The 23,965-nt window shown below is 45.6% G+C and overlaps 1 protein-coding gene across 1 annotated transcript; it reads right to left on the reverse strand.

The window, feature by feature from the left end:
• Positions 1-1,038: 1,038 nt before the first annotated feature.
• Positions 1,039-18,495, reverse strand: LOC135176232 (vertebrate ancient opsin-like). The gene is made up of 6 exons (XM_064145098.1): positions 17,433-18,495; positions 14,611-14,821; positions 13,396-13,513; positions 11,459-11,698; positions 8,752-9,169; positions 1,039-5,015 (listed from the first exon to the last, which is right to left on the reverse strand). The coding sequence occupies exons 1-5, from the start codon at positions 17,791-17,793 to the stop codon at positions 8,918-8,920; spliced, it is 1,182 nt and encodes a 393-aa protein (XP_064001168.1). The 5' UTR covers positions 17,794-18,495; the 3' UTR covers positions 1,039-5,015; positions 8,752-8,917.
• Positions 18,496-23,965: the final 5,470 nt, after the last annotated feature.

Consider the following 23,965-nt stretch of genomic DNA (forward strand, 5'->3'; position numbering starts at 1 on the left):
AGGGTTGGAATTAGATGATCTTTGAGGTCTCTTCCAACCTAAACCATTCTATGATTCTATGTCTATGGGTATTTGTAGGCAGGGAAGTTACAGCATATTTGAGATTGCTGGAAAGATATATCCCAAGACTATTTAAGCCCATTTGTCTCAGTCTGAACACTGATTCATGACTTCACAACCTGCTAACCTTCACAACTTCTGACTGACCCCTGCTCTGGCACCTTGTCTGACCTGAAGGCTATCCAGGAGTGGGATGTCAGAAGGCAGCCAACCATCTTCTGTGAATGCAGATCTCTTCCTCTGTGTGTTGTGGGTGATGGAGCAGCTTAATGTCTGTGAAGCCACAAGGAAGAGATTTTTAGAGTACCTCTCAGGTATTAATCCATGCCTGTAGTTGAAGTGTCTTTATGTGGATACAATAACAGACAACAACTACTAGCATGGATTTTAAGAATGTGGTCAAAGAGCTTCTCTCCCAGACCCATCTCAGTGAGTTTCACCCCAGGGCAATAGGCTAATCATCTACCCTTGACAGCCCTAAGGCTAACAACTTGCTTGACTCCTTACCTTGTTTAGGTTAGTGGAGCTCCTTCCTTGTCACTGCACATCTGATCCTCACCAGGCCTTTGTCTTTATGGTGATCAGCATCTTACAACCTACCATCACCTAAGATCAAATGCTGCCTCAGATGTGCTGGGGCAGAGTGGGAACTCACCCAGAAGAGGAGGACCGCCACTATGCTTTGCCTGTGATGCATCTGTTCTAGCAGCACGTCAACAACTTAACCTTATGTTCTGAATTTTCACCATACATGGAAAAGAAACTGTTTTCAGCTTTTAAGTTAAACCAGCACAGCTTTAACTATCAAAGACATGGGGTCTGAATGGACACCGGATGCTTGAGAGCTGTTTCACCTGGAAGGACTCGTTCCTTCCTGTGTGGTCCATGACAGGGTGTTGCAGAGGGGGGAAATTAATTGGTGCAAGAGGATATTCTACAAAAGTATATGATTTATTAATTTCAATATTTTGAACTCTTGCTACCCCCAACCACTGAATTTTAATATTAATAGCTGTTCTTTAACACAGTTATGGAAGACATTCTAGGAATAACATCAAACAGTAACTTGTTAATAACTAGCAAACATTCAAACTATAGAGAGAGGAATTTCCCCGTGGCCAAATGCCGCTTCGGATCAATATGCTGCTTGTCCACTAGGTGGGCTGAAGCTCTTTCTGCAATAGCAGGAGGCAATAGAAATAACAGAGGCATTAAAGCACTTACTCACAAATTCTTATTAATTATCAGTCACAGCCTATACCAGTGTCCAATCTTCAGGGAACTCTGCCCGTGGACGGCGAGGCTGGGATTCTCCTGGCTGCAGGGGAAAGGATGCAGACATACAGACAATCTCTGACCTTGTTCTCCTGGCTTCTTCTGGGCTCTCTGTGCAGGGATTCTAAGCAGGACCTTCAGGTGCAGAGGCAGGATGTCGCGCTGACCACACAGGCCGATCGTGTGCAGACAACCCAGGGTACACTGCTGGCAACTCACAGCAGTGGAGTTTACCAGGCAGTGATAAGGGAGCAGGCATGCAATAGGGTGCATGGTGTTGCGGAGGGCAGGAATTGATACGTGGCCGAGTCGGGAATTTATCAAAAACAGTTATTTTTTATTTTCCCAAAAACCCGACCCCACAACTATATATACAAAGATTAATTTAGTTTGATAAGCAGATTCAGTTGCATGAGAATTAATCTACACGGATACCATCAATAATCTGACTATATTGGAAGTCAGAAGTTGGAAAAGGCGTTGGCTATTAATTAATAGTGGTTTCTTACTAAATTAAGGTAAGCCAAATAACTCACTCAGGCTGACTCCTGCGGTCTGTCTTCCTCTTCTTTCCAGCGGCTGCAGGGGAATCGCTAAAGGTCGTTAAGGGTCGTTAGGCACACAAAGGTGTCAATAGGAAAGCAAATTCCTGAAGGTCTCTCTGCAGTCCAGGCACAGGGGAGTGTGTGAGCTCAGGCAGACACGTACGTCCAGGCACGGGCAAACTCCAAAGCGGGAATCCCAAAGGCGGGAAGACCCCAAATATTTATAACCTTGGCTAGACAAAGGGCAGAGTTACCACACCTTAGGCACGAAAGCGCACGGCCAATCCCAGCCTGGCTCCAGCGTGGGAACTCACGGGGCAGTGTCCCCGCCCCCTTCACGGCTGCAGGGCAGGCGAGGTGGGGGGGGGGGAAACCAGGTGGCTTTTCCCCTTTCCCCCAGAAGTCCAGGCAGGAGAGGAATTTAGGGGTACAGGACTCCAGGACACATGGCTGCACGGGAGACTGAGCTCTGTGGAGAATAGCAGCAAGCAGTGAAGCAAAAGCAAGCAAGCAGGCAAGCAAGCACGCACTTTGTTTACCTGTGTACCTCCTATTTATCAGATGTGGCCCAAGATTAATGGCCCCTTGGCCACCAGAATGACCAACCAGCTCGGCAGTTAACCAAAGCACACCATAACAGGCAAGGGCCACAGGCCTGGCCCTCCCAAATATGGTAATAGCATGGGCCTTGTACCTGGTGGGCCATAAGCTAGGCACGTGGGCTTACACAACTGCGTTACACAACCCGGGCCCTGAGCAGGCCAGACTTCATGGCGCCAGCTCTGCTGTGCCCCTTTTGTGTTCCTTTGTGTCTCTTTAGTGTGTTTACCTCTGGTGTGGGCAGAAAAACATGCCCAGGCAAGGTAAAGCATGTACAAGCCTAAATTGGGCCTATGGGCCCTCCATGACACAGGGCTGCAGACAGTCTGTGCAGGAACAGAGGAATCCAGTCTTAGTGATTCCAACATGGCATAGCAGCCAGCACTGAGTTGTAGCTAGAGCTCAACTACAAACACTGACTCTTTACCCGACAGGAAACTGTGTGTGATATTTATGGTGCAGGCAGAGACAGAACTTAAGCAGCACTATTCCCATAGGTAAGAGAGAGCACAGAATGCTAGGGGTCGGAAGGGACCTTTGAAGATCAAGTCCAACCTCCCTGCTGAAGCAGAATCATCTAGGACAGCTCCCACAGGAGTGCATCCAGGCAGGTTTTGAAAGTCTCCAGAGAAGGAGACTGGCTCCACAACCTCTCTGGGCAGCCTGCTCCAGTACTCTGTCACCCTCACCATAAAGAAGTGTCTCCTTGTGAGAAATCTATAGAACCATACGTTTGATCCGATCAATTCGTGGCAAGAGGTCACAGACAAGGAGGAAGGGGGGGGTTGAACAAAACTGCATTCCTGCTTGCACCACCATCGCAAAGGTATGCAGTAGGCTTAAGATAAGAGTAATAAGATTGGTGAAGGAGGGAGGCATGTGGAAGAGATAGTCTTTTGCATATTTGAATGGAAATGCATTCCTCCTGGTGCCACCTTTCCTGTATGAGCAAACAGAAGAACAAGGACTTGGAAGTTCATGAGGAAGACACTTAAGCAAGACCCCTTGCTTCATCAAAGACTACCAGAGGGACCACTGGATAAAAGGGGACCTGTGTGGAAGAGACATCTCACATTCATAAAAACTGATAAAGAAAACCCAATCTTTTCTTAGAACTTAGTAATGAATATGTAATAGAATAGGGTATAAAGAGAGAAAACTGAAGGCAAAGGGTGTGCGTTAGGGTAGAGCAGAGTCTCCTCTTGTACCCAGGCCTGTACACTGCTTTATTCCTGCAACTCTATTAAAGCCTTAACTTGCATGAACGCCAGTTTATGCCTGTTATTTATGACATCCTCATGTTGAGGTGGAACCTCCTATGTTCCAGCTTGTACCTGATTCTAACTTGCCCTATCACTAGACACTGCTGAAAAGAGCCTGCCACCTTCATCTTGATACCCACCCTCACATATTTATAGACATTGATCCCCTCTCAGCCTTCTCAAGACTAGTCTCAGGGCTCTCTGTCTTTCTTCATAAGAATCATAGAATCAACCAGGTTGGAAGAGACCTCCAAGATCATCTAGTCCAACTCCCCCAGTCATCCTTGTAGGTCTCTGATGGACTCTTTCCAGCAGAATCCTGTTTCTCTTGAATTGGGGAGCCCAAAACTAGGCACGGTATTGCAGGTGTAGTCTCACCAGGGCAGAGTAGAGGGGAAAGTGAGCCTCCCTAGGCCTGCTGGACACACTTTTCTTAGTGCACCCAAGGATGCCATTGGCTGTCTTGGCCACAAGGACACATTGCTGCTCCATGGTGAACTTGCTGCCCACTAGAACTCCAAGGTCTTTCTCCATGGAGCTGCTTTCCAGCACATTGACCCCTAGTCCTTCAGATGATCCCTGGAGATGATCAAGTGGCATGTGGACCTGGCTCTTAGGGACACGGTTTAGTGTTACCCCTTCAGTGCTAGGTCAAAACTCAGATTGGATGATCTTGGGAGTGTCTTCTGAACAGGTTATATTCTGTGAGGGTCAGATGTCAGAGTGGATGATTTTGGAGGTGTCTTCTAACCAGGTATGTTCTGTGAGGGTCAGAAGTTGGATTGGATGATCTTGGAGGTGTCTTCCAACCAGGTATGTTCTGTGAGGGTTGGATTGGATGATCTTGGAGGTGTCCTCCAACCAGGTTATGTTCTGTGAGGGTCAGAAATCTGATTGGATGTCTTTGGAGGTGTCTTCCAACCAGGTATGTTCTGTGAGGGTCAGAAGTCAGATTGGATGATCTTGGAGGTGTTTTCCATCCAGGTATATTCTATGAGGGTTGAATTTGATGATCTTGGAGGTGTCTTCCAACCAGGTTATGTTCCGTGAGGGTTGGATTTGATGATCTTGGAGGTGTCTTCCAACCAGGTTATGTTCTGTGATTCTGTGATTCATTTTGCTCATTGGGTATGGTCACAGCTCTGCAGTGGAGCAGCATCTCACTCTCTGTACCACCATACTGGCTTCAGAGCTATTTTTGTACATGTGCTTTTTTCCTCCTCCTCCAGAGTTCATTAGTATTTGTCCTGAACGACATTGACTTTTATTCCAGCTGAAAAAAAAACCCTAATTAGCATTTTTTGGTTATTAGTATTGCCAAGCACTGACACTGGAAACCTAAATGGTACCTATATTGAAATAAATTTGTGCTGGAGTTCCGCAAGCCCTCCTGCTTCTTCATCAGCATGATTCAACAGACGTGGCCTACGTCTGTACTCAATCAAACAGGGCTATGTTGGCCAATATAATCTAATTGTTTGACATTTTTATAGCAATTCATTGAGACTAAAGAGAGATGACTACATTAATATCTTGATGCAAGCTAGATAATAGCTGAGCAAAACCTGATGTGCCAAATTACTGAAAGGCTCTTAAATTCTTACAGATTTTTAACTCTTTCTGACAAGGGAGAAAGGAAGAGGCTTCAATATAAATGTAATAAAGAGAAAGAATAGTACAATTTATAATATGAACTATTACAATAAAGAACATTATCATAAATTTCCCAAGAGTACTCACTGATCATTTACAAATTACATTTCTCAATAATTGAGAGGAGAATTATTGTTAATATTCATGACACTGTTTTCTTGGGTCATCATTTTCATTGAGGCTGAAATTCAACAGAAAAAGGTTTAGCTGGTGAATATGGATTTTATTCCTCTAGCTGGACTGGGAGCAAACACATGTCTGCCTGCGTAGATCTGTGGGAAGAGTGGTGGAGGAGTATCATGGAGACTCAAAGCAAAGTTGAATTCTGGACCTACCTAGGCTTTATACAAGTCACCACCTCTCACTGAAGGATCCCATCAAATCTTCTAAGTGTGTTTGTTCTGAGAAAAGGTCTCCTCTGAATGGGGTTGATAATCATAGAATCAGTCAGGGTTGGAAGGGACCACAAGGAGCATTCAGTTCCAACTCCTCTGCCACGGGCAGGGACACCCTGCCCTAGATCAGGCTGGCCACAGCCTCATCCATTCTGGCCTTAAACATCCTCAGGGATGGGGCCTCAACCACCTCCTTGGCCAACCCATTCCAGTGTCTCACCACTCTCATGGTGAGGAATTTCTTCCTAACATCTAATTTAAATCTCCCCTCTGTGGAGAGATTTTTGCTAACAGGACATGAAATGATAAACATGAGCAATGCGTGCTGGGAAGTGTCCTTGAGTCCATCTTGGGACCTAAGATACCAGGCTCTGGATAGCAGCCCCCAGATGCAGCTGCAGGGGGTGGAGTGCCAGCTGCATGTGGGCAGAGTTAGCCAGCCCAAGGGGGCTGGGTTAGCCAGCCTAGGGGCTGACCCCATAGAATGTTATTGTATATCACCCTATCCATGCCATGCTTGTGACCCTGTACCCTCCACATGTAACCAATCCTAAACCAAGTTAGCTGTGCACACCTCTTGCAAGAAAGCATAGAACTCACTGTACACAGAAATAAAGCAGGAGAATGACCACCCAACCATATTGGTGAAAAAAGCCATTTTACCCAGGTGCTCCACTGGCATCCCTCCTCTAGCTTGATGCATTCCTCTTAGTCCTCTCACTACCTGACACTCTCAAAAGTCCCTCACCAGCTTTCTTGTAGGTCTCCTTCAGATACTGGAAGGCTACAATGCAGCCTCCTCAGAGCCTTCTCTTCTCCAACTGAACAACCCCAACACTCTCAGCCTGTCTTCATAGGAGTTGCTGCAGCCCTCTGATCATCCTTATGGCTCTTTTCTGAACACATTCCAGCACATCCTCTACTATCCTTATAAACAGCATGTCAATCCAGCATTTTATTTCTAACCACCCTCTAGTTTTGAGTGTTTCACAATTGTTTTCAAAGCTCCCCTGTAAATACCCTTCCTTATAAGGTTTTGAACACAGTAATGCAAAGCATGGGGCCAGACTGTCCACCTTGCCAAGCACAATGGCAGTGTCACCCATGGCTAACCTGGCACTGGCCATTAGTGTCTTTAAGGAGGTGTGGTCCCATTTTTCTTAGCTGGAGGCACTTTGATTATCTTCACAAGCTGGTGTCCTCAGTCCATGTATAGATGCAAACTAAATTCTCCTTGATGAAACAGCCTGAAAGACTCACCAGCACCACTGCATCATGAATGCCTTGCTCTGAGGATGATGTGGTCAGTTACCAGATAGTGAATCTCATTTTATCTTTCTCTTTTCTCCTCCTCATTTCCTCTGCATTTTTACATTGGTTTTGTTTGGTGTTACTTAAGGCTTGATGCTTCATTTTTGTACAACAGAGCTACAGTCTACATGTCCTTACCTTCTCAGCAGGTAAAATAATTCTGTTGCTTTTAATTAAATACTAACACTTCTGTCACCTCTTCACGATTTAATACATCCAATACCATTAACATGTAATTAACCTGGGTCAACATTTCCTTGCAAAGAGAAAATCTGAGTCTTAAATGCAAGAATTTATGCTTTCAAATCAATCCTCACTGTTTTAACAGACTAATGAGCACAAAAATGCATACAAATAATAACTGAACACCTTACCCTTCTGGTCTCACAGTATTTCCAAAACATTTAAGAGAGATATACATCTTTATTCACTTTTTTTTTCTGCTCTAAATCACACAGGATTAATGTTAAAGAACATGAATCATGAATGAATCTGGACTGTCAGAATGAGGGTCCTAGCTTGGGTTTAAAATTGAGCAGTGCAGAGCTTAAGCCCACTGAGACCACAATTAGGCTGTAAACGACAATAAAAGATAATAGGAAGGCTGTAGATGTCATGCAGTGACATCTCACATGTGCAGCTCATGATGTTATTTACAGAGTAACTCCCATCTTTGTGGCTTAATACTCTAAAAGGGAAATCAGGGCATTTGAATCTAAACAGAAAAATACCAAAAAGGATAATCCTTCTACTCAGAAAAACATCAAAAGGATGAAAGTTAGAATAATTTTGAGTCCTGAATGAAGAGCAAGATATCAGTGTGTAAAAGTTTCTTATTAAAATCAGGGTTTAAAATGGTAACATTGGACAGAGAAATTCCCTTGCAGTTGAATTTCTGTCTACAAGAAGGCTGGTGACAGGCACAGGGAGAGAGGAGCTCATGCTTTCTCCCACAGAATCGTAGAATCAAGCAGGTTGGAAGAGACCTCCAAGATCATCCAGTCCAACCTAGCACCCAGCCCTGTCTAATCAACTAGACCATGGTACTAAGTGCCTCAGCCAGGCTTTGCTTCAATACCTCCGGGGACAGTGACTCCACCACCTCCCTGGGCAGCCCATTCCAATGCCAATCACTCCCTCTGGCAACAACTTCCTCCTAACACCCAGCCTAGACCTCCCCTGCCACAACTCGATACTGTGTCTCCATGTTCTCTTGCTGCTAGCCTGGGACCAACTCCACCTGGCTATAGCCTCCCTGCAGGTAGTTGTAGACAGCAAATGTTAGTCAGCAGTGCTTCAGTGATCAGGTGGCCTTCAGAAAGGCCAAGGAAAATGCATCAGAAAGCCAGGACAGGAGCTGCCTTGGTGTCAATGCTGCAAGGGGCCACAAGCAGGGATGAGTGCACAAGCAGCCTACGTGAGCATGCTGAGGCCCAGGTGGCTGCTAGGTCATGCTGCCCATGCCATTACCACGTTGAAGCCATTTGCCACTTTGTGGGTTTGTCTATCTGACCATGGAGCTGTCATCAATGTAAAATCATCCTGTCATTACTGTGTCTTACATAGCAAGTCTGGGCTCCCCTGTTGTTATCTTCAGGAGTAAGCAGGCTGTGGGCTGGGAAGAGGAACGCAGTGGAGGAAGGGACTCACCTTATGGCTGGGTGTTTTGATTGCAACTGCAGAGCCAAGAAACTCTTACATGCACTCAGGAGCCTGCAATCTCCAAAGCTGGTGCCCACAGGAGCATAATGTCCCCACTAACAACATTTTTTTGGTATTAAGTGATGGCAGTAGGGAAAGATGCTGTAGCACTGTATTAATGATTGCATCTCCCATCCTGTGCAGGACAGGTTTTGTTTCCTGAAGCTGCCAACTGAGGAGAAGATTTGCAATTTCTGTGTTCATCTCTGGTTTTCCTCTTAGAAACAGTGCTACGCACTGCCATAGTGGACATCTCTCTGCCTTTTTTGTCCTGGGTGAGCACTGCTCTCTGTAAAGTTGGGTTCCTGTTGGACTCTGCACTTTGCATGGCACGGCAGGTGAACATCTGAATCAGACACTTCCTGAACTAGAAAGTAGAAACAAAAGGAGATCAGTTAAAACATGTACAAATTTTAGAATAGCTCTATAAAAAACAGCATCTGTCTCAGCTAATTCTTGGAGATCACAGAATCAAACAGGTTGGAAGAGACCTCCAAGATCATTCAGTCCAACCTAGCACCCAGCCCTAGCCAATCAACTAGACCATGGCACTAAGTGCCTCAACCAGGCTTTTCTTCAACACCTCCAGGGATGGCAGCTCCACCACCTCCCTGGGCAGTGTCAGTTGGGAAGGTAAGGAAATAGCCCCACTTGTCCCACCACAAAGAACTCTCAAACTGACAAATAACAATGTTCCAAAAAAAAAAAACACACTACTGACAAATCTTATTAAAGCAATCAAACAACAACATTTGCTGTCTTCTGCTTGTAACTAGTCATGTCTGATGTGAGAATTGGTCTTTTCTCCAGGCTCATGAGTTGCTTTCCTATGCTATACAACAATGACTTTTTTATCATGCTGCTCATAACCATGAGCAAGGCAAAAAAGCATCAATTTTCTATGTCCATTCGTTGAGAGAGCAGGACACTTTCCATAGGATGTGAGACAAACCATACTTCTCTCTGCAGGACTGAATAAATACATCTGTTCATCTCTTCTTACAACAGTCATCTGACCATTCTTCCTTCTCACTTACATGGGTTATTTTTTTGCTCTGCTTGATGCTATTACTCTCAGTAACTCCTCCACTGATCGCACAAATCTACTCAAGCTTATCTTCTTGCCTGTTACCATAGACAACACAGGTAAATCTGGTTCATCCCCTTGTCAGTTCCTCTTCTCTGCACCTCATCTTCCGCTCCCATTCCAAAGATGCTCCCTGCCCAGCACACACAGCCACAAAAGGCAGCATATCCCCAACACAAACACAAGCTATGAACAGACTTCCATCCTGCTTCCCAATCAGTTCATTGGTGTTGCATTCTTAAAGAGTTCCAAAATCACAGAATGGTTTGGGTTGGAAGGGACGTCCAAAGGTCATCTAGTCCAACACCCCTGCAGTGAGCAGAGACATCCTGCACTAGATCAGGTTGCCTGACCTCAAACAACAGCCTGAATGGGGCCTCAACTACTTCCATGGGCAACCTGTTGCAGTGTTCCACCACCATCATGGTGCACAATTTGTTCCTAACATCCAATCTAAACCTACTCTTCTCAAATTTCAAAGACATTAGGAAAAAATTCTTCACTTAAAGAGTGATTGGCATTGGAATGGGCTGCCCAGGGAGATGGTGGAGTCCCCATCCCTGGAAGTGTTTAAGAGGAGACTGGATGAGGCACTTAATGCCATGGGTTAGTTAATTGGAAGGGTTAGATGATAGGTTGGACTCAATGATCTTGGAGGTCTTTTCCAACCTGATTAATTCTGTGATTCTGTGATTTCTCCCCAGCCACCAAGAGCCACTCGGTGCTACCGCAGCAGATTTTGCTGTTAGAAGTGGACTCCTCAAGGCTTTAGGCAGCACCTTCTGCCCTCCCACAGGCAAACAAGAGAAGAGCTGAAAGGTGAGTCCCACAATAGTCACAGATTACTTTGGGTTGGAAAAGACTCTCAAAGTCTACTTTATTCTACTCTTCTCTGATTTCAAACAATTGCCCCTTGCCCTTTCCCTATCCCTCTGGAAACAGTCCCTCTACAGCCTTCTTGTAGGCCTCCTTCAGGTACTGGAAGGCCACTATTAAGTCTCCCTGGAGTCTTGTCTTCTCCAGGCTGAACAACCCCAGTTCTCTCAGCCTGTCCTTGCAGAAGAGGTAGTGGGGCAGTCTTGAATGCAGACTTTTCCTACAGAAAACAAGCTGATATCCACTAAGGGCTAGTTTTCCTTTATGCTGTCTAAACCTAATAACTATTAGCATTTGAATTCTAGTACTGTATAGAGACTAAAGCAAGCTGATATCCACTAAGGGCTGGCTTTCCTTTATGCTATCTAAACCTAATAACTATTAGCATTTGAATTCTAGTACTGTATAGAGACTAAAGCAAGCTGATATCCACTAAGGGCTGTTTTTCCTTTATGCTATCTAAACCTAATAACCATTAGCATTTGCATTTTAATACTGTACAGAGCCTTACCCTACCTTCCAACAGGCAGCTATACTGTGGTGTTCTTACTCTTGTCTGCTGGATACTGCACTGCTAGTTTACAGAATCACAGGATTAACCAGGTTAGAAAAAATAGGGAGAAGAAATTCATTATAAAACAAGACAAAATAACCACATAAGAGTGTTAAAGATACTATGAGAGCATGCAGTACCTGTTTGTTCATAAAGACATAGATAATTGGATTATAAATAGTAGCTGTTTTGGAAAAGAAGGCTGGCACTGCTGCCAGACAAGGATCCAGTTCAATGGAGGGGCGTGCGGTGACTAGGATGGAAAAGGCAGCGTACGGCGTCCAGCAGATTAGGAAGGCAATGATCATAACCACCACCATTGCAGTTACTTGTCTTTCAGGCTTCCTGCCACTTCCCAGCCTGCCTTGTGTATCTGACACCTTTAAAGAAAAGACAGAAGATTCTAGGAAGCAAACAACAAGACCTCCAAGCAGTGAATTCAGTGAGCAGGCTAACAGTCTGCCAGAAATCCACTGAATTTATTACTGAAGTAGTAACACAAAGTGTCCTTACAGGAAAGAGAAATCACAATCAGTCTCCCAAAATATTGTCCCCAGATGGGAATTTTCCTATTCTGTTCTCTCCTTTTTCACTTTTTGCAGATTTTCAGGTCAACATAATCATTACATGAAATTGAATTTTCTCCTGGGCAACCTAATAATTTATTTACTAAAGCATCACAAATGCTGCATCTTACTCTCCATGTAAGTGTTACACAGTATTACTCAGCACTCTGGATGTATACAAGTGCAGCTATTTTGAGCTAAATTCTGCTTTAGCTGGTTTAAGACTTAAGAAATGGCATTGAATTGAAGTAAATTAGTGATCTTTTTATCCTGGACAAATTCAAGATCATGGAATCATAGAATTAGCCAGGTTGGAAAAGACATCCAAGATCATCCAGTCCAACCTAGCACCCAACCCTGTCCAATCAACTAGACCATGGCACTAAGTGCCTCATCCAGGCTTTGCTTGAACACCTCCAAGGACAGCAACTCCACCACCTCCCTGGGCAGCCCATTCCAATGCCAATCACTCTCTCTGCCAACACCTTCCTCGTAACATCCAGCCTAGACCTCCCCCACCACAATTTGAGACTCTGTCCCCTTGTTCTGTTGCTGCTTGCCTGGCAGAAGAGATCAAACCCACCTGGCTACAGCCTCCCTTCAAGTAGTTGTAGGCAGCAATGAGGCCACCCCTGAGCCTCCTCTTCTCCAGGCTCCACACCCCCAGCTCCCTCAGCCTCTCCTCATAGGGCTGTGCTCCAGGCCTCTCACCAGCTTCGTTGCCCTTCTCTGGAAAGGTGTTTTTACACAACCTCTCAAAAACACTTGCTTCCTCCAAAGCCAGAGATGCAGAATCAGACTGGAGATTAGGAAGAAATACTTTACAGTGAGGATGGTGAGGCACTGGAACACATCATGGATGCTCCCTCCTTAGAGGTATTCAGGGCCAGATTGTATGAGGCCTTTGGCAATCTGGTCTAGTGGAAAGTGTCCTTGCCAATGGCAGGGGGGATTTGAACTAGATGATCTTTAAAGGTGCCTTCCAACTGTGATTTGTCATTTGAATGGGCTGCCCAGGGAGGGGGAGTCACTGTCCCTGGAGGCATTCAAGAAAAGCCTAGATGAGGCACTTAGTGCCATGGTCTAGTTGATTGAACAGGGCTGGGTGCTAGGTTGGACTGGACAATCTTGGAGGTCTCTTCCAACCTGGTTGATTTGATTCAGTTCTATTCTATTCGATTCTAGTCTATTCTAACTCAAGTCATTCTATGAATCTGTAAATAAACCAAACCTGGGTTGTTCTGTTAGTGAGGCAGATGTTCTTTCAGTGCTTTGATATTTAAGTAGAGAGAGATGTGGAGAAGTGATGGAAATGGCACTATTAGAGAAGCTATTTCTAACCACAGCATGAACTTCTGCGTGTAAGGATGATCGCACAACGAGGGGTGATAATTGCTGCCTGGAAATCTGATCTGCTTACATCCAACCTTTCTATAAGGTTAAACACAGCAGTTCCCACTATTTGCATACATACAGGTGTTACAAGTTTAATTTCAAGTGATTCTTCTGACCTGTCTCAGCTTCTGTGTCAGTTTCCCATAGGACACCAGTATCACCAGCAAAGGCACTACGAAACAGCTGGTGAAGAAGGTGACAATGTAAGTCTGGTCAGTGTAAGCTCCTGAGTACCTGTATAAAACACAAAACACAGTGTCTATGTATTACTGAAACACATTCTTTTTGTTTGCCTGAAGATTTAATTTTACTCTTCAGAGCTGTCCCTAGTATTTTTGTCACTTGTCTTAAATCGAAGTGCCCTTTTAAAGCCTTAGTGACAACAGCAGATGGAGCTCTGAGCCCATGGGGCCGTGGGCTCAGGCAGAGTGCAATGACCACGGTGTCATAGTTCAGCTGGGAAGGGACATGTAGACCAACCTCCTGCTGAAATCTGAGCCAGCTGTGGGGTCAGAACAGGTTGCTCAGGGCTTTGTCCTATCTACTGAAAAAAAAACCCTGACTCTGTCCTCTCTGAATCCTGACAAAGAGCATGAGGTATAGGATGGTTATTTCCATTACAGATGGAAGCTCCTCCCTTTAAAATAGCATTTTTTTCATCTGTTCTTGGCAAATTTTGCTTAGTTTTTGTTACAACTTTGTTCACAGCCATTTCTGCAGAGGTAGACACAATCATTAAACCCTTCTTTTAATTTCCTGCCCCAGAGATACCCTGAGCTACAAGTTTTGCTTCTTTGTCTGTGATGGTTTGGGTATTCCCTGCCCCCCCACACTTTAGAAATCACCCAGACTAGTCTCAGTTAGCTCTGGGAATATAAATGAAGCTATTTATTTACAGCTAGCACAATATACAAGCAGATATTTACAGTATATACAGTTATAGACAGAAATATACAAGGTAAAAGGTAATACAGAAACACAACAGCCCTCCCAGAAACCTGAGTCCCCAGGAGGGGCTCTCAACCACCCCTGCACCTTCCCCCTGCCCCTCTCAACCTTACCCCAGTCCTAAAGAAGAATAGAGGTTAAGAAGCAAAGGTGAGTGGCAGGTGAGGTTAGGGAGATGCAGCTCAGTCAGAAGCCCAAAGCAGAGAGTGACAAAAATGGTGAGAGTGTTATTTAATGTTTTCCTTTCTTCTTCAGCAAGACTCTGAGGGAAACAGACATCACCATTGTTTTCCTTTCACAGCCTATGATCTAGTTCTTCTCACCAAAACATTCTACCCTGCTTCAAACAAGCACATTATCATGCTATCCAAGAGTGGCCTTACCAGTTCGGCTCACAAGTAGTTCCAATCTTACTGGTGGTGTAACTGCTCCAGCCCATTGTTGGTGGGATGGTCCAAAGGAAGGAAAAGGCCCACACAAAGGCAATACCTAGGGCTGAGTGCTTCCCCTTCAAGCGTGTTTTTCTCAGCGGGCGGCAGACCACGATGTACCGCTCAAAGGCCAACAGAGCGAGGGACCAGAGAGCAACGATGCCTGCAGTAAGAAAGCACAGTCAGCATCACAAATTGTATAGAGACACGGGAAAGCAATGATATAACCCAGAACTGTTTAGCTGAAAGGCATCTCTGGAGGTCATACAGTACAAGACACTGCCAGCACCCAATAGAGCAGGCTGTCCAGGACCAAGTTCAGTTGGGTTTTAAATACCTGCACAGATGGAGACTCCATAACCATTCTGGGCAACCTAATCCAGTGTGATCACCCACCACATCAGGCACCTTCCCCATCAATCCAAGTATGAAAGGATATGCAATCTGTGTGTATTACTCTGATATTATTTTTTTAAGAGCACAAGATTTTTGTATTTGTCAGTTTATAGTGTAATGACTACAAACCCAAGCAGCTAATTGGACCATTTAAGTGACAATGGCTTCTTTTATTTCCCAGTTTGGTTCTATTCTGGAAAGCTGCAAATCATAGAATCAACCAGGTTGAAAAAGACATTCAAGATCATCCAGTCCAACCTAGCACCCAACCCTGTCCAATCAACTAGACTATGGCACTAAGTGCCTCATCCAGGCTTTGCTTGAACAGCCCCAGAGATGGTGACTCCACCACCTTCCCGGGGCAGCCCATTCCAATGCCAATCACTCCCTCCGGGAAGAACTTCCTCCTAACATCCAGCCTAGACCTCCCCTGCCACAACTTGAGACTGTGTCTCCTTGTTCTGTTGCTGGTTGCCTGGCAGAAGAGACCAACCCCACCTGGCTGCAGCCTCCCTTCAGGTAGTTGTAGGCAGCAATGAGGTCAGCCCTGAGCCTCCTCTTCTCCAGGCTGCACACCCCCAGCTCCCTCAGCCTCTCCTCACAGGGCTGTGTTCCAGGCCCCTCACCAGCTTTGTCACCCTCCTCTGGACACATTCCAGTATCTCAACATCTCTCTTGAATTGAGGAGCCCAGAACTGGACACAGCACTCAAGGTGTGGCCTGAGCAGTGCTGAGCACAGGGGCAGAATAACCTCCCTTGTCCTACTGGCTGTTGGTTATAACTGTGTATAAGGTGTCATGATATCAAAATAATGGGATGAAATCAGGCAAGGAAAACACTTCATTTCACATGATCTTGCTCTCCCTTCCATAATCCTATTCTAAATTGTTTTAGAATTGTATAACTGTTTCATGTGATATGAAAATAGTATTTTCCTAACAATTTGGAGGTTGTACTGAAGGATGGGTATAGAACTTTGTCCTACTGGCCACAGGCCAGGATGCCATTGGCTCTCTTGGCCACACTGCTGGCTCATGTTCAGCTACTATCTACCAGCACTCCCAGGTCCCTCTCTGCCTGTCTGCTCTCCAGCCTCTCTGTCCGAAGCCTGTAGTGCTGCTTGGGGTTGTTGTGGCCAAAGTGTAGAACCCTGCACTTAGCCTTGTTAAATCTCATCTCATTGCCCACTCATCCAGCCTGGCAAGGTCCCTCTGTAGGACTAGCTTTCCAATTAACAAATAAAAATATATCTTCAAAACACTGCCTATGCAAGAAATATTATAGTTCAGACTGTCATAGAATTCTAATCTACAGACAGCTGCCCACAACCCCAAGCTATCCATTTCTTAGGCAAATATCATCCTGGTTTGCATCCTGGTTGGGCAAATATCCTGGCTGGCTACCAAAATCTTGAAACAGCCTCATCTTTTTCTGTGGGACATGACTTACAGGCCACAAACTGATTTAGTAGCCTTGTCTGTCACTGGCATTGCTGCTGTGTAGCTTCACCAGGCTGAGAGCAGCCACAGGACCCCCTTTTCAGGCCAAGGACCAGCATGTGCCTGACAGGAGTTAGGAAGTTACCTTTATTATGCAGCCTCAGAGGTGAACAGGGAGGCAGGAATGAATGGTTGTCTCAGTGAAAAATCTCATTTTAAACTAAGTTCCCATTTTTCTGCAGAGGTGTATTTAAACCATGTAGTGAGGATTTCACCTGTTAGAATACTTTTCATACTTTTTGTGAGGTTAGTAAAACAGGGCCAAGAAGAAGAACCACGGTAAGATGTTGGTGTGCAGAGTGGCTGTTACAGTGTGCCAGGGCTCCTAGAACCACTACAGGATGGAAAGATGCTTCCCTGCCCTGGTATCTTCCACAGTCTGCAAGCAGCCACTCACGTAAAAGCCTGGATGAGGCACTTAGTGCCATGGTCTAGTTGATTGGCTAGGGCTGGGTGCTAGGTTGGACTGGATGATCTTGGAGGTCTCTTCCAACCTGGTTGACTCTATGATTCACTTTTCTCTCTCTCCTCTTTATACACTCTCCTAACACCAACTGTGAAGATGGTTACACAGTGATTTTTTTCCTGACATTCTCTTACCAGACCCTCCCCAATGCTGTTAGTCCATTAGCAAAATTTTTCTCGCCACATTGACCACACTCAGTGATGACTAACAGACAAGAAGCCACTGGTATATGCTAGAGATTGTGTTATTCACTCACACAAGATCCACAACACACTGTACGTACCTGGGGGAAGGATCAGGGAGTTAAAAGCACACAAAGTCAGTGACCCAGCAAGCTGCTGGACTGCTAGCAGAACACGCTGAAGGATGCTGAATGGAACAACAGTACAACTATAAACAAAATCCAGCTTACCAAAAAATGTGACAGCAAATCCTTCCAGCACACAAGCCCAGTGTCCCATATAAAAATAACCTTTCAGGTTGGTTAAAAAGCTGACGGTGCCACCCGTCAGCGAGACCAGGAAATCAGCCACAGACAGGTTGACGATCACGTAATTGACAGGCTGTCGCAACTGCTTGAACTTGAAAGTTACCAGGATTACAGCCAGGTTCTCAGCAAGTGACAGGGAAGTCACCACCACCATTACTGCTGCCAGAAGCCTGAAGTGCCAGGGCTGGATGGTGTCCAAGGGACGATGGAAGGGATCCCACGCCGCAGGACCAGAGGAATTGAACAGCAGCGACTCATTTTCAGGTGTTATGAATGCATCCATTGTTTTTCTCTTTCACTAGCAGGAATAATATTGTCTAATACTGGAATTACTAATCTGTAAATAATACTCAGGATTAAAATGACAAATTTCCTGTTGCTAACAGAAATATGAACAAACTCTCTGTGCTTCTGCTTTCCAGTAAGACTCCAGGAAACAATTTTCAGCCAGAGGAGACTTTAATGTTGCACAGTGGTTGTGGAAATGAGTGAGAAAATCTCTGAAGAGCAACTTCTGCCTCTCTCTGACAGTAGTCTCCTGATGCAGATGTGTCTTTATCTGCATCAAATCCCAGCTACAGAGGCTGCAGGCTTCCTCCTTCTGCAGCAGCCAACAGCTGCACTGGGATATCCTTCAGATTATCCCTGCTCTGTTTCCTTGTAACTTTCCCTGACCTTCTGCACTGGCCAAATGAAGCTTTCCTTCTGCTGGCAGTGAGGCTGGAGTAATGCTCCTCCTCTTGCCCTGCTGGGAGCACAGCAAGCCAGGGCTCCCGCCTGACCTGTGCTGTCGACTGAGGGCAGCCCTAGAATGATTTATGCTGGAGCCCACAGCAGCTGCAAAGCCAGCAGTGAGACAGTACTACGGACAAACTCCTTCCCACTCACAGTCTGAGAACTCTGCAGCTCCAAATTAAATGCCTCTTCTGTGTTACTCAGTGGAATTCCTACTTCTATCAGAGAGGCTATCCCCAATGAAGGCATAATGAGTAAAAGCTCAAAGATACACAACCATATTTTAAAGACAGAGACTGTAAATAGATGACAAAAAATAGAATCAGTGCAGCATAAAGACAGAAGGAAAATTAACAGCTAGCCATATACTCCTGGTAAAATTTACTACTAGATGCATCTGAACTTTTCAGTAATCATTAGTACTGAGGGTTATTGGTGTTTGCTTCCCCAGAATGAACAGGTCCTTCATCTGTGTCCTAATAAGACACAATACTGTGACAGTTAGCCCAGCACTCCTGTTTGAAGGGGCTGCCAGTAATGGTTCCACAAATGAAGCTGGATACCCCAAGAATATGGAAATCACTCAGCTCTAATCGTGATAATTCTTGGGGACCACACTTCTTAATCAGAGCCTCAGAGTACTGACCAGAGTCAAAATCATGAAAGCAATCCGGCTCCCGCCTTAGAGAGTTCACACTCTGGACACAGACCATGCAGAAAACCACAAATAAACAAGACAGGAGCTGATGTAAGTGTGAAAACGACTGACATCATCTGTCCACACATTCTCTTGGGTTTATATTTGTTTCGGCCAACACATGAAATACTTCAAGACAGGTCACTATTTTTTGGTATAGAGGAATTGGACCACTAGGTGGATAAAGAACTGGCTTGATGCCGCTGCCAAAGAGTGGCTGCCAATGGCTCCAGGTCCAAGTGAAGGCCAGTGACAAGTGGAGTCCCTCAGGGATCAGTCCTGGGACCAGTCTTGTTCAACATCTCTGTGGGTGTCATGTACAGAGGCACTGAGTGCAGCCTCAGCAAGTTTACTGACCACACCAAGCTGTGTGGTGCAGCAGACAGGCTGGAGAGCAGAGGTCCATCCAGAGGGACCTGCACAGGATGGAGAGGTGGGCACAAGCCAACCTCCTGGGGGTCAACAAGACCAAGGGCAAGGTCCTGCATCTGGGTTGAGGCAATGCCAAGCACAAATGCAGGCTGGGCAGTGAGTGGCTGGAAAGCAGCTCTGAGGAGAGGGACTTGGGGGTGCTGCTGGACCAGAAGCTCAACAGGAGCCAGCAGTGTGCACTTGCAGCCCAGAGAGCCAAGCAGAGCCTGGGCTGCAGCAGCAGAAGTGTGGCCAGCAGGGCCAGAGAGGTGATTCTCCCCCTCTACTGTGCTCTGCTGAGAGTCTGCCTGGAGTACTGCATACAGTTCGGGAGCCCCTGTTCCAAGAAGGACGTGGAGATGCTGGAGTGTGTCCAGAGAAGGGCCAGGAGGATGCTGAGAGGGCTGGAGCAGCTCTGCTGTGAGGACAGACTGAAAAAGTTGGAGCTGTTGAGCCTGGAGAAGAGGAGGCTCCCAGGTGACCTTCTTGTGGCCTTCCAGGATCTGAAGGGGGCCTACATAAAAATCTGGGGAGGGACTTTTTAGGCTGTCAGGGAGTGCCAGGACTAGGGGGAATGGAGCAAAGCTGGAGGTGGGGAGATTGAGGCTGGATGTGAGGAGGAAGTTGTTGAGCATGAGAGTGGTGAGAGGCTGGAATGGGTTGCCCAGGGAGGTGGTTGAGGCCCCATGGCTGGAGGTGTTTCAGGCCAGGCTGGATGAGGCTGTGGCCAGGCTGATCTAGGGTAGGGTGTCCCTGGGCATGGCAGTGGAGTTGGAAGTGGATGGTCCTTGTGGTCCCTTCCAATCCTGACTGATTCTATGATTCTATGGGTCAAAAGAGTTTCTGGACACTGGCAGAAAGGGTTATGCAACAGAAAAATCCCCAAATATTTTGAACATAAAATGCCTCAAACTTCTACTTACCATAACCAAAATAACAAAGACACTTTTTAATGCTGCAGTATATACTCAACAAAAAAAGGAAAGATGCAGTGCTTAAGCAGATCAAGTCCAGTAACAAAAACACAAAACAGATTCACAGAATGGTTTGGTTTGGGAGAGCCCTTAAAAATCACCTAGTTCCAACCACCTGCTGTGGGCAGGGACAGCTCCCTCTAGCCCAGGCTGCTCAAGGCCTCATCCTACCTGGCCCTGAACAGCTCCAGAGAAGGGGCATCTGCAACTTCCCTGGCAACTTCTTCCACTGTCTTGTCACCCTCACTGTAAAGAATTTATTTCTAACATCCAATCTAAACTTAACCTTTGAGCTTCAATCCATTCCCCCCTGTCCTATTCCTACAAGCCCTTATCAAAAGCCCCTCCCCAGCTCTCCTGTAGCCCCCTTCAAATACTAGAAGGCTGAATACTTACTCAACAGGAATGTAAAACAATCCCAAGCATCATAAACAAAAGGACCAAAACACAGCAACATTACAATGCCTCCAGTCAGTGCTTGCATGGCATGATCCAGCACAGTCCCACTGCCTGTGTACTACAGCAGAAGATCTGGACCACAACTTTCAAATCAAGTTTAAATATTACCTTCAAGTACCTTGAGTGCTGTGTCCAATGCTGAGTCCCTCAATTCAAGAGAGATGTTGAGGTGCTGGAAGGTGTCCAGAGAAGGGCAACAAAGCTGGTGAGGGGCCTGGAGCACAACCCTGTGAGGAGAGGCTGAGGGAGCTGGGGGTGTGCAGCCTGCAGAAGAGGAGGCTCAGGGCTGACTTCATTGCTTTCTGCAACTATCTGAAGGGAGGCTGTAGCCAGGTGGCATTGGTCTCTTCTGCCAGGCAAGCAGCAAGAGAACAAGGGGACACAGTGTCAAGTTGTGCTGGGGGAGGTCTAGGCTGGATGTTAGGAGGAAGCTGTTGGCAGAGAGAGTGACTGGCATTGGAATGGACTGCCCAGGGAGGTGGTGGAGTTGCTGTGCCTGGAGGTGTTGAAGCAAAGCCTGGCTGAGGCACTTAGTGCCATGGTCTGGTTGATTGGCCAGGGCTGGGTGCTAGGTTGGACTAGATGAGCTTGGAAGTATCTTCCAACCTGCTTGATTCTGTGATTCTATGAATTCTTCTACAACCTGCTGAAACTTGAGTGTAAGAAATGTGGTTTCTATTCATTGAAACTTCTGGAAATTTCCACAAATGTTCTCCCCTTGCTGTGTGACCCAGCCAAAAGCGTTCAGAGCATTACTCAGCTGTGGGAGCAGAGGACTGCACCATTACCCCTGTACAGCAGCACCACATCACAAAGATATTGTAAAACACCTTCATATAACCTATTCAGGAGCTTCTATGGGAGGATGTTTTGTCTAAAAAAAAAAAAACCAACCAAACAGCCTGAATTCCCAAAAGCTAACACGAAAAATGATCAGTAAAGTGGACTCTTCCACTTGGTCAGGCTGTGTCACCAGAGCATTCATACAGAGAGCACTCCAGATGTTGAAGCACACCTGGTTTTACAAACTGATTTCCTCTGTCCACTTTCTCTTCTTCCTTTTATCTGCAGTTTTGTTTTCTCTCACTTACCCAAGCCCAGCAGTTACACGTTTCAAGTCTGTTCTCAGAAAACACCAAACTACCACAATGGAATTTTTTTTTTCCCCTTGGCCTTTTGAGTGGACTTGGAGGAATTTTGCTCCCTTGCTCATGAAAAGAATGGGAGTGGAGATTTCCTTTTGTCAAAAGAGAAAAGCTGTGTACAAAAGAGGTGTTTCACACCGGGAAAGGTACCAGCGCAGCTGCAGGAATTTCAGGAACCAGCAATATATAACGAAGCTGTTAGTCAAACAAAACATTTTCTGTTAACTATGAATAGGAACTCAATTCATATTAAAGAAAAAAAAAACCCCAACAACCCAACCATATATTGAGCACCAGAAACGGAAACAATTTCTTGGCAGGCTGTGTTTACCTAAGACATGTTAGCAGTATCTTGCAGTTTGGGGCCTCATCTGAGCAGGTAAAGACTTTGTTTAACTTGTGATAGCACAGTGCTTTGCCAAGCACAGTTAACCCCAGCTCCTTGGCCACCTGCATAAAGGTAGCAATTTCACAGTTTTACTGATTCTGACTTAAATTATTTTGCTGTCACTGTGAATAATTCTCCACAGATTGCTGAGGTTTTTACCCACTTGTTTTTGCATGATACTAATCTGTTAACATCCCAGTAAAAGAAATCCTTTTCACAGCAAGCAATAAAGTCAATAGGCACAGAAAGAGCTGACTATGAGCAGGACACCACTCCAATGTGTCCAGAGAAGGGCAACAAAGCTGGTGAAGAGCCTGGAACACAAACCCTATGAGGAGAGGTTGAGGGAGCAGGGATTGTTTAGCCTGGAGAAGAGGAGGCTCAGGGCTGACCTCATTGCTCCCTGCAACTACATGAAGGGAGGCTGTAGCCAGGTGGCATTGGTCTCTTCTGCCAGGCAAGCAGCAACAGAACAAGGGGACACAGTGTCAAGTTGTGCTGGGGGAGGTCTAGGCTGGATGTTAGGAGGAAGTTGATGCCAGAGAGAGTGATTGGCATTGGAATGGGCTGCCCAGGGAGGTGGTGGAGTCACCGTCCCTGGAGGTGTTGAAGCAAAGCCTGGCTGAGGCACTTAGTGCCATGGTCTGGTTAATTGGCCAGGGCTGGGTGCTAGGTTGGAGTGGATGATCCTGGAGGTCTCTTCCAACCTGGTTGCTTCTATGATTAATGGTTTGCTTTTCCTCAGAAGCTCCATAGTCCCCAACAGAGCAGTGCCAATTCTTATCGAGTATATTTGCCTGGCAGTTCAAAGTGAATTAAAAAGCCCAACCTCTTCACATGATTTTTCTTATATAAGAAGATTTCTCTGTTATGAAATCTTCGTTCAGAGAAAAAGAAGACTTAGTCATGCAAGAAATCCTGCTATGTGGAGGAAGATTATGGGCATGAGAATTTTTATCCTTAATAACCATCACTAGAAGTTTATTATTAGAGACATGAAATGCATTTTGTCTATTTTGCAGTCTCTGAAGAATGTGTATGGCATTTGCCCTAAACATGATGTTAGACCGAGACCAAATCTTTGAGGACATTAAGGTCAGAATACAATTTGCAGCTTTGCATTTGTCATTGTATTTATATCTACTATGAATAAAGAGATTGACATCTTGTCCATGATTATTTTCATCAGACCCTAAAAGCAACATTTAATTACTCTAATCATTGTCTTAAATGGGTTTCTAGGGCTTTATTCCTCTTACTCATCCTGTCAGACATTTAATGATTAACAAGACTCAAGATGTGCCAGAGAAGATATAGGCTGGATGTTAAGAGGAAATTCTTCACAGAGAGAGTGATTTGCCATCAGAATGTGCTGCCCAGGGAGGTGGCGGAGTCGCCCTCCCTGAAAGCGTTCAAGAGAAGACTGGATAAGGCACTTAATGGCATGGTCTAGTTGATTGGATAGGGCTGGGTGCTAGGTTGGACTGGATGGGCTTGGAGGTCTCTTCCAACCTGGTTGATTCTATGATTCTGTAAGAGTATTGCTAGTCATAAAAGAGACTGTGATGCAGCAGAAGCCAGCTGCTGTAGCCCACTGAGGAGCAGTGGAGGCACCAGATGTTTAGGATGGCTTTCTAGATCACGCT

This window comes from Pogoniulus pusillus, chromosome 6 (assembly GCF_015220805.1).
Source record: "Pogoniulus pusillus isolate bPogPus1 chromosome 6, bPogPus1.pri, whole genome shotgun sequence".
NCBI lineage: Eukaryota > Metazoa > Chordata > Aves > Piciformes > Lybiidae > Pogoniulus > Pogoniulus pusillus.

Bases quoted from the DNA above. Each gene is read 5' to 3' on its own strand.
- LOC135176232 (XM_064145098.1), bottom strand. From the start codon at position 17,793: ATGGATGCATTCATAACACCTGAAAATGAGTCGCTGCTGTTCAATTCC. The intron at 14,822-17,432 runs GTAAGCTGGATT...TTCTTACTGCAG, and splicing joins ATTTGCTGTCACATTTTTTG to GCATCGTTGCTCTCTGGTCC. The intron at 13,514-14,610 runs GTAAGGCCACTC...TGTTTTATACAG, and splicing joins ACTACTTGTGAGCCGAACTG to GTACTCAGGAGCTTACACTG.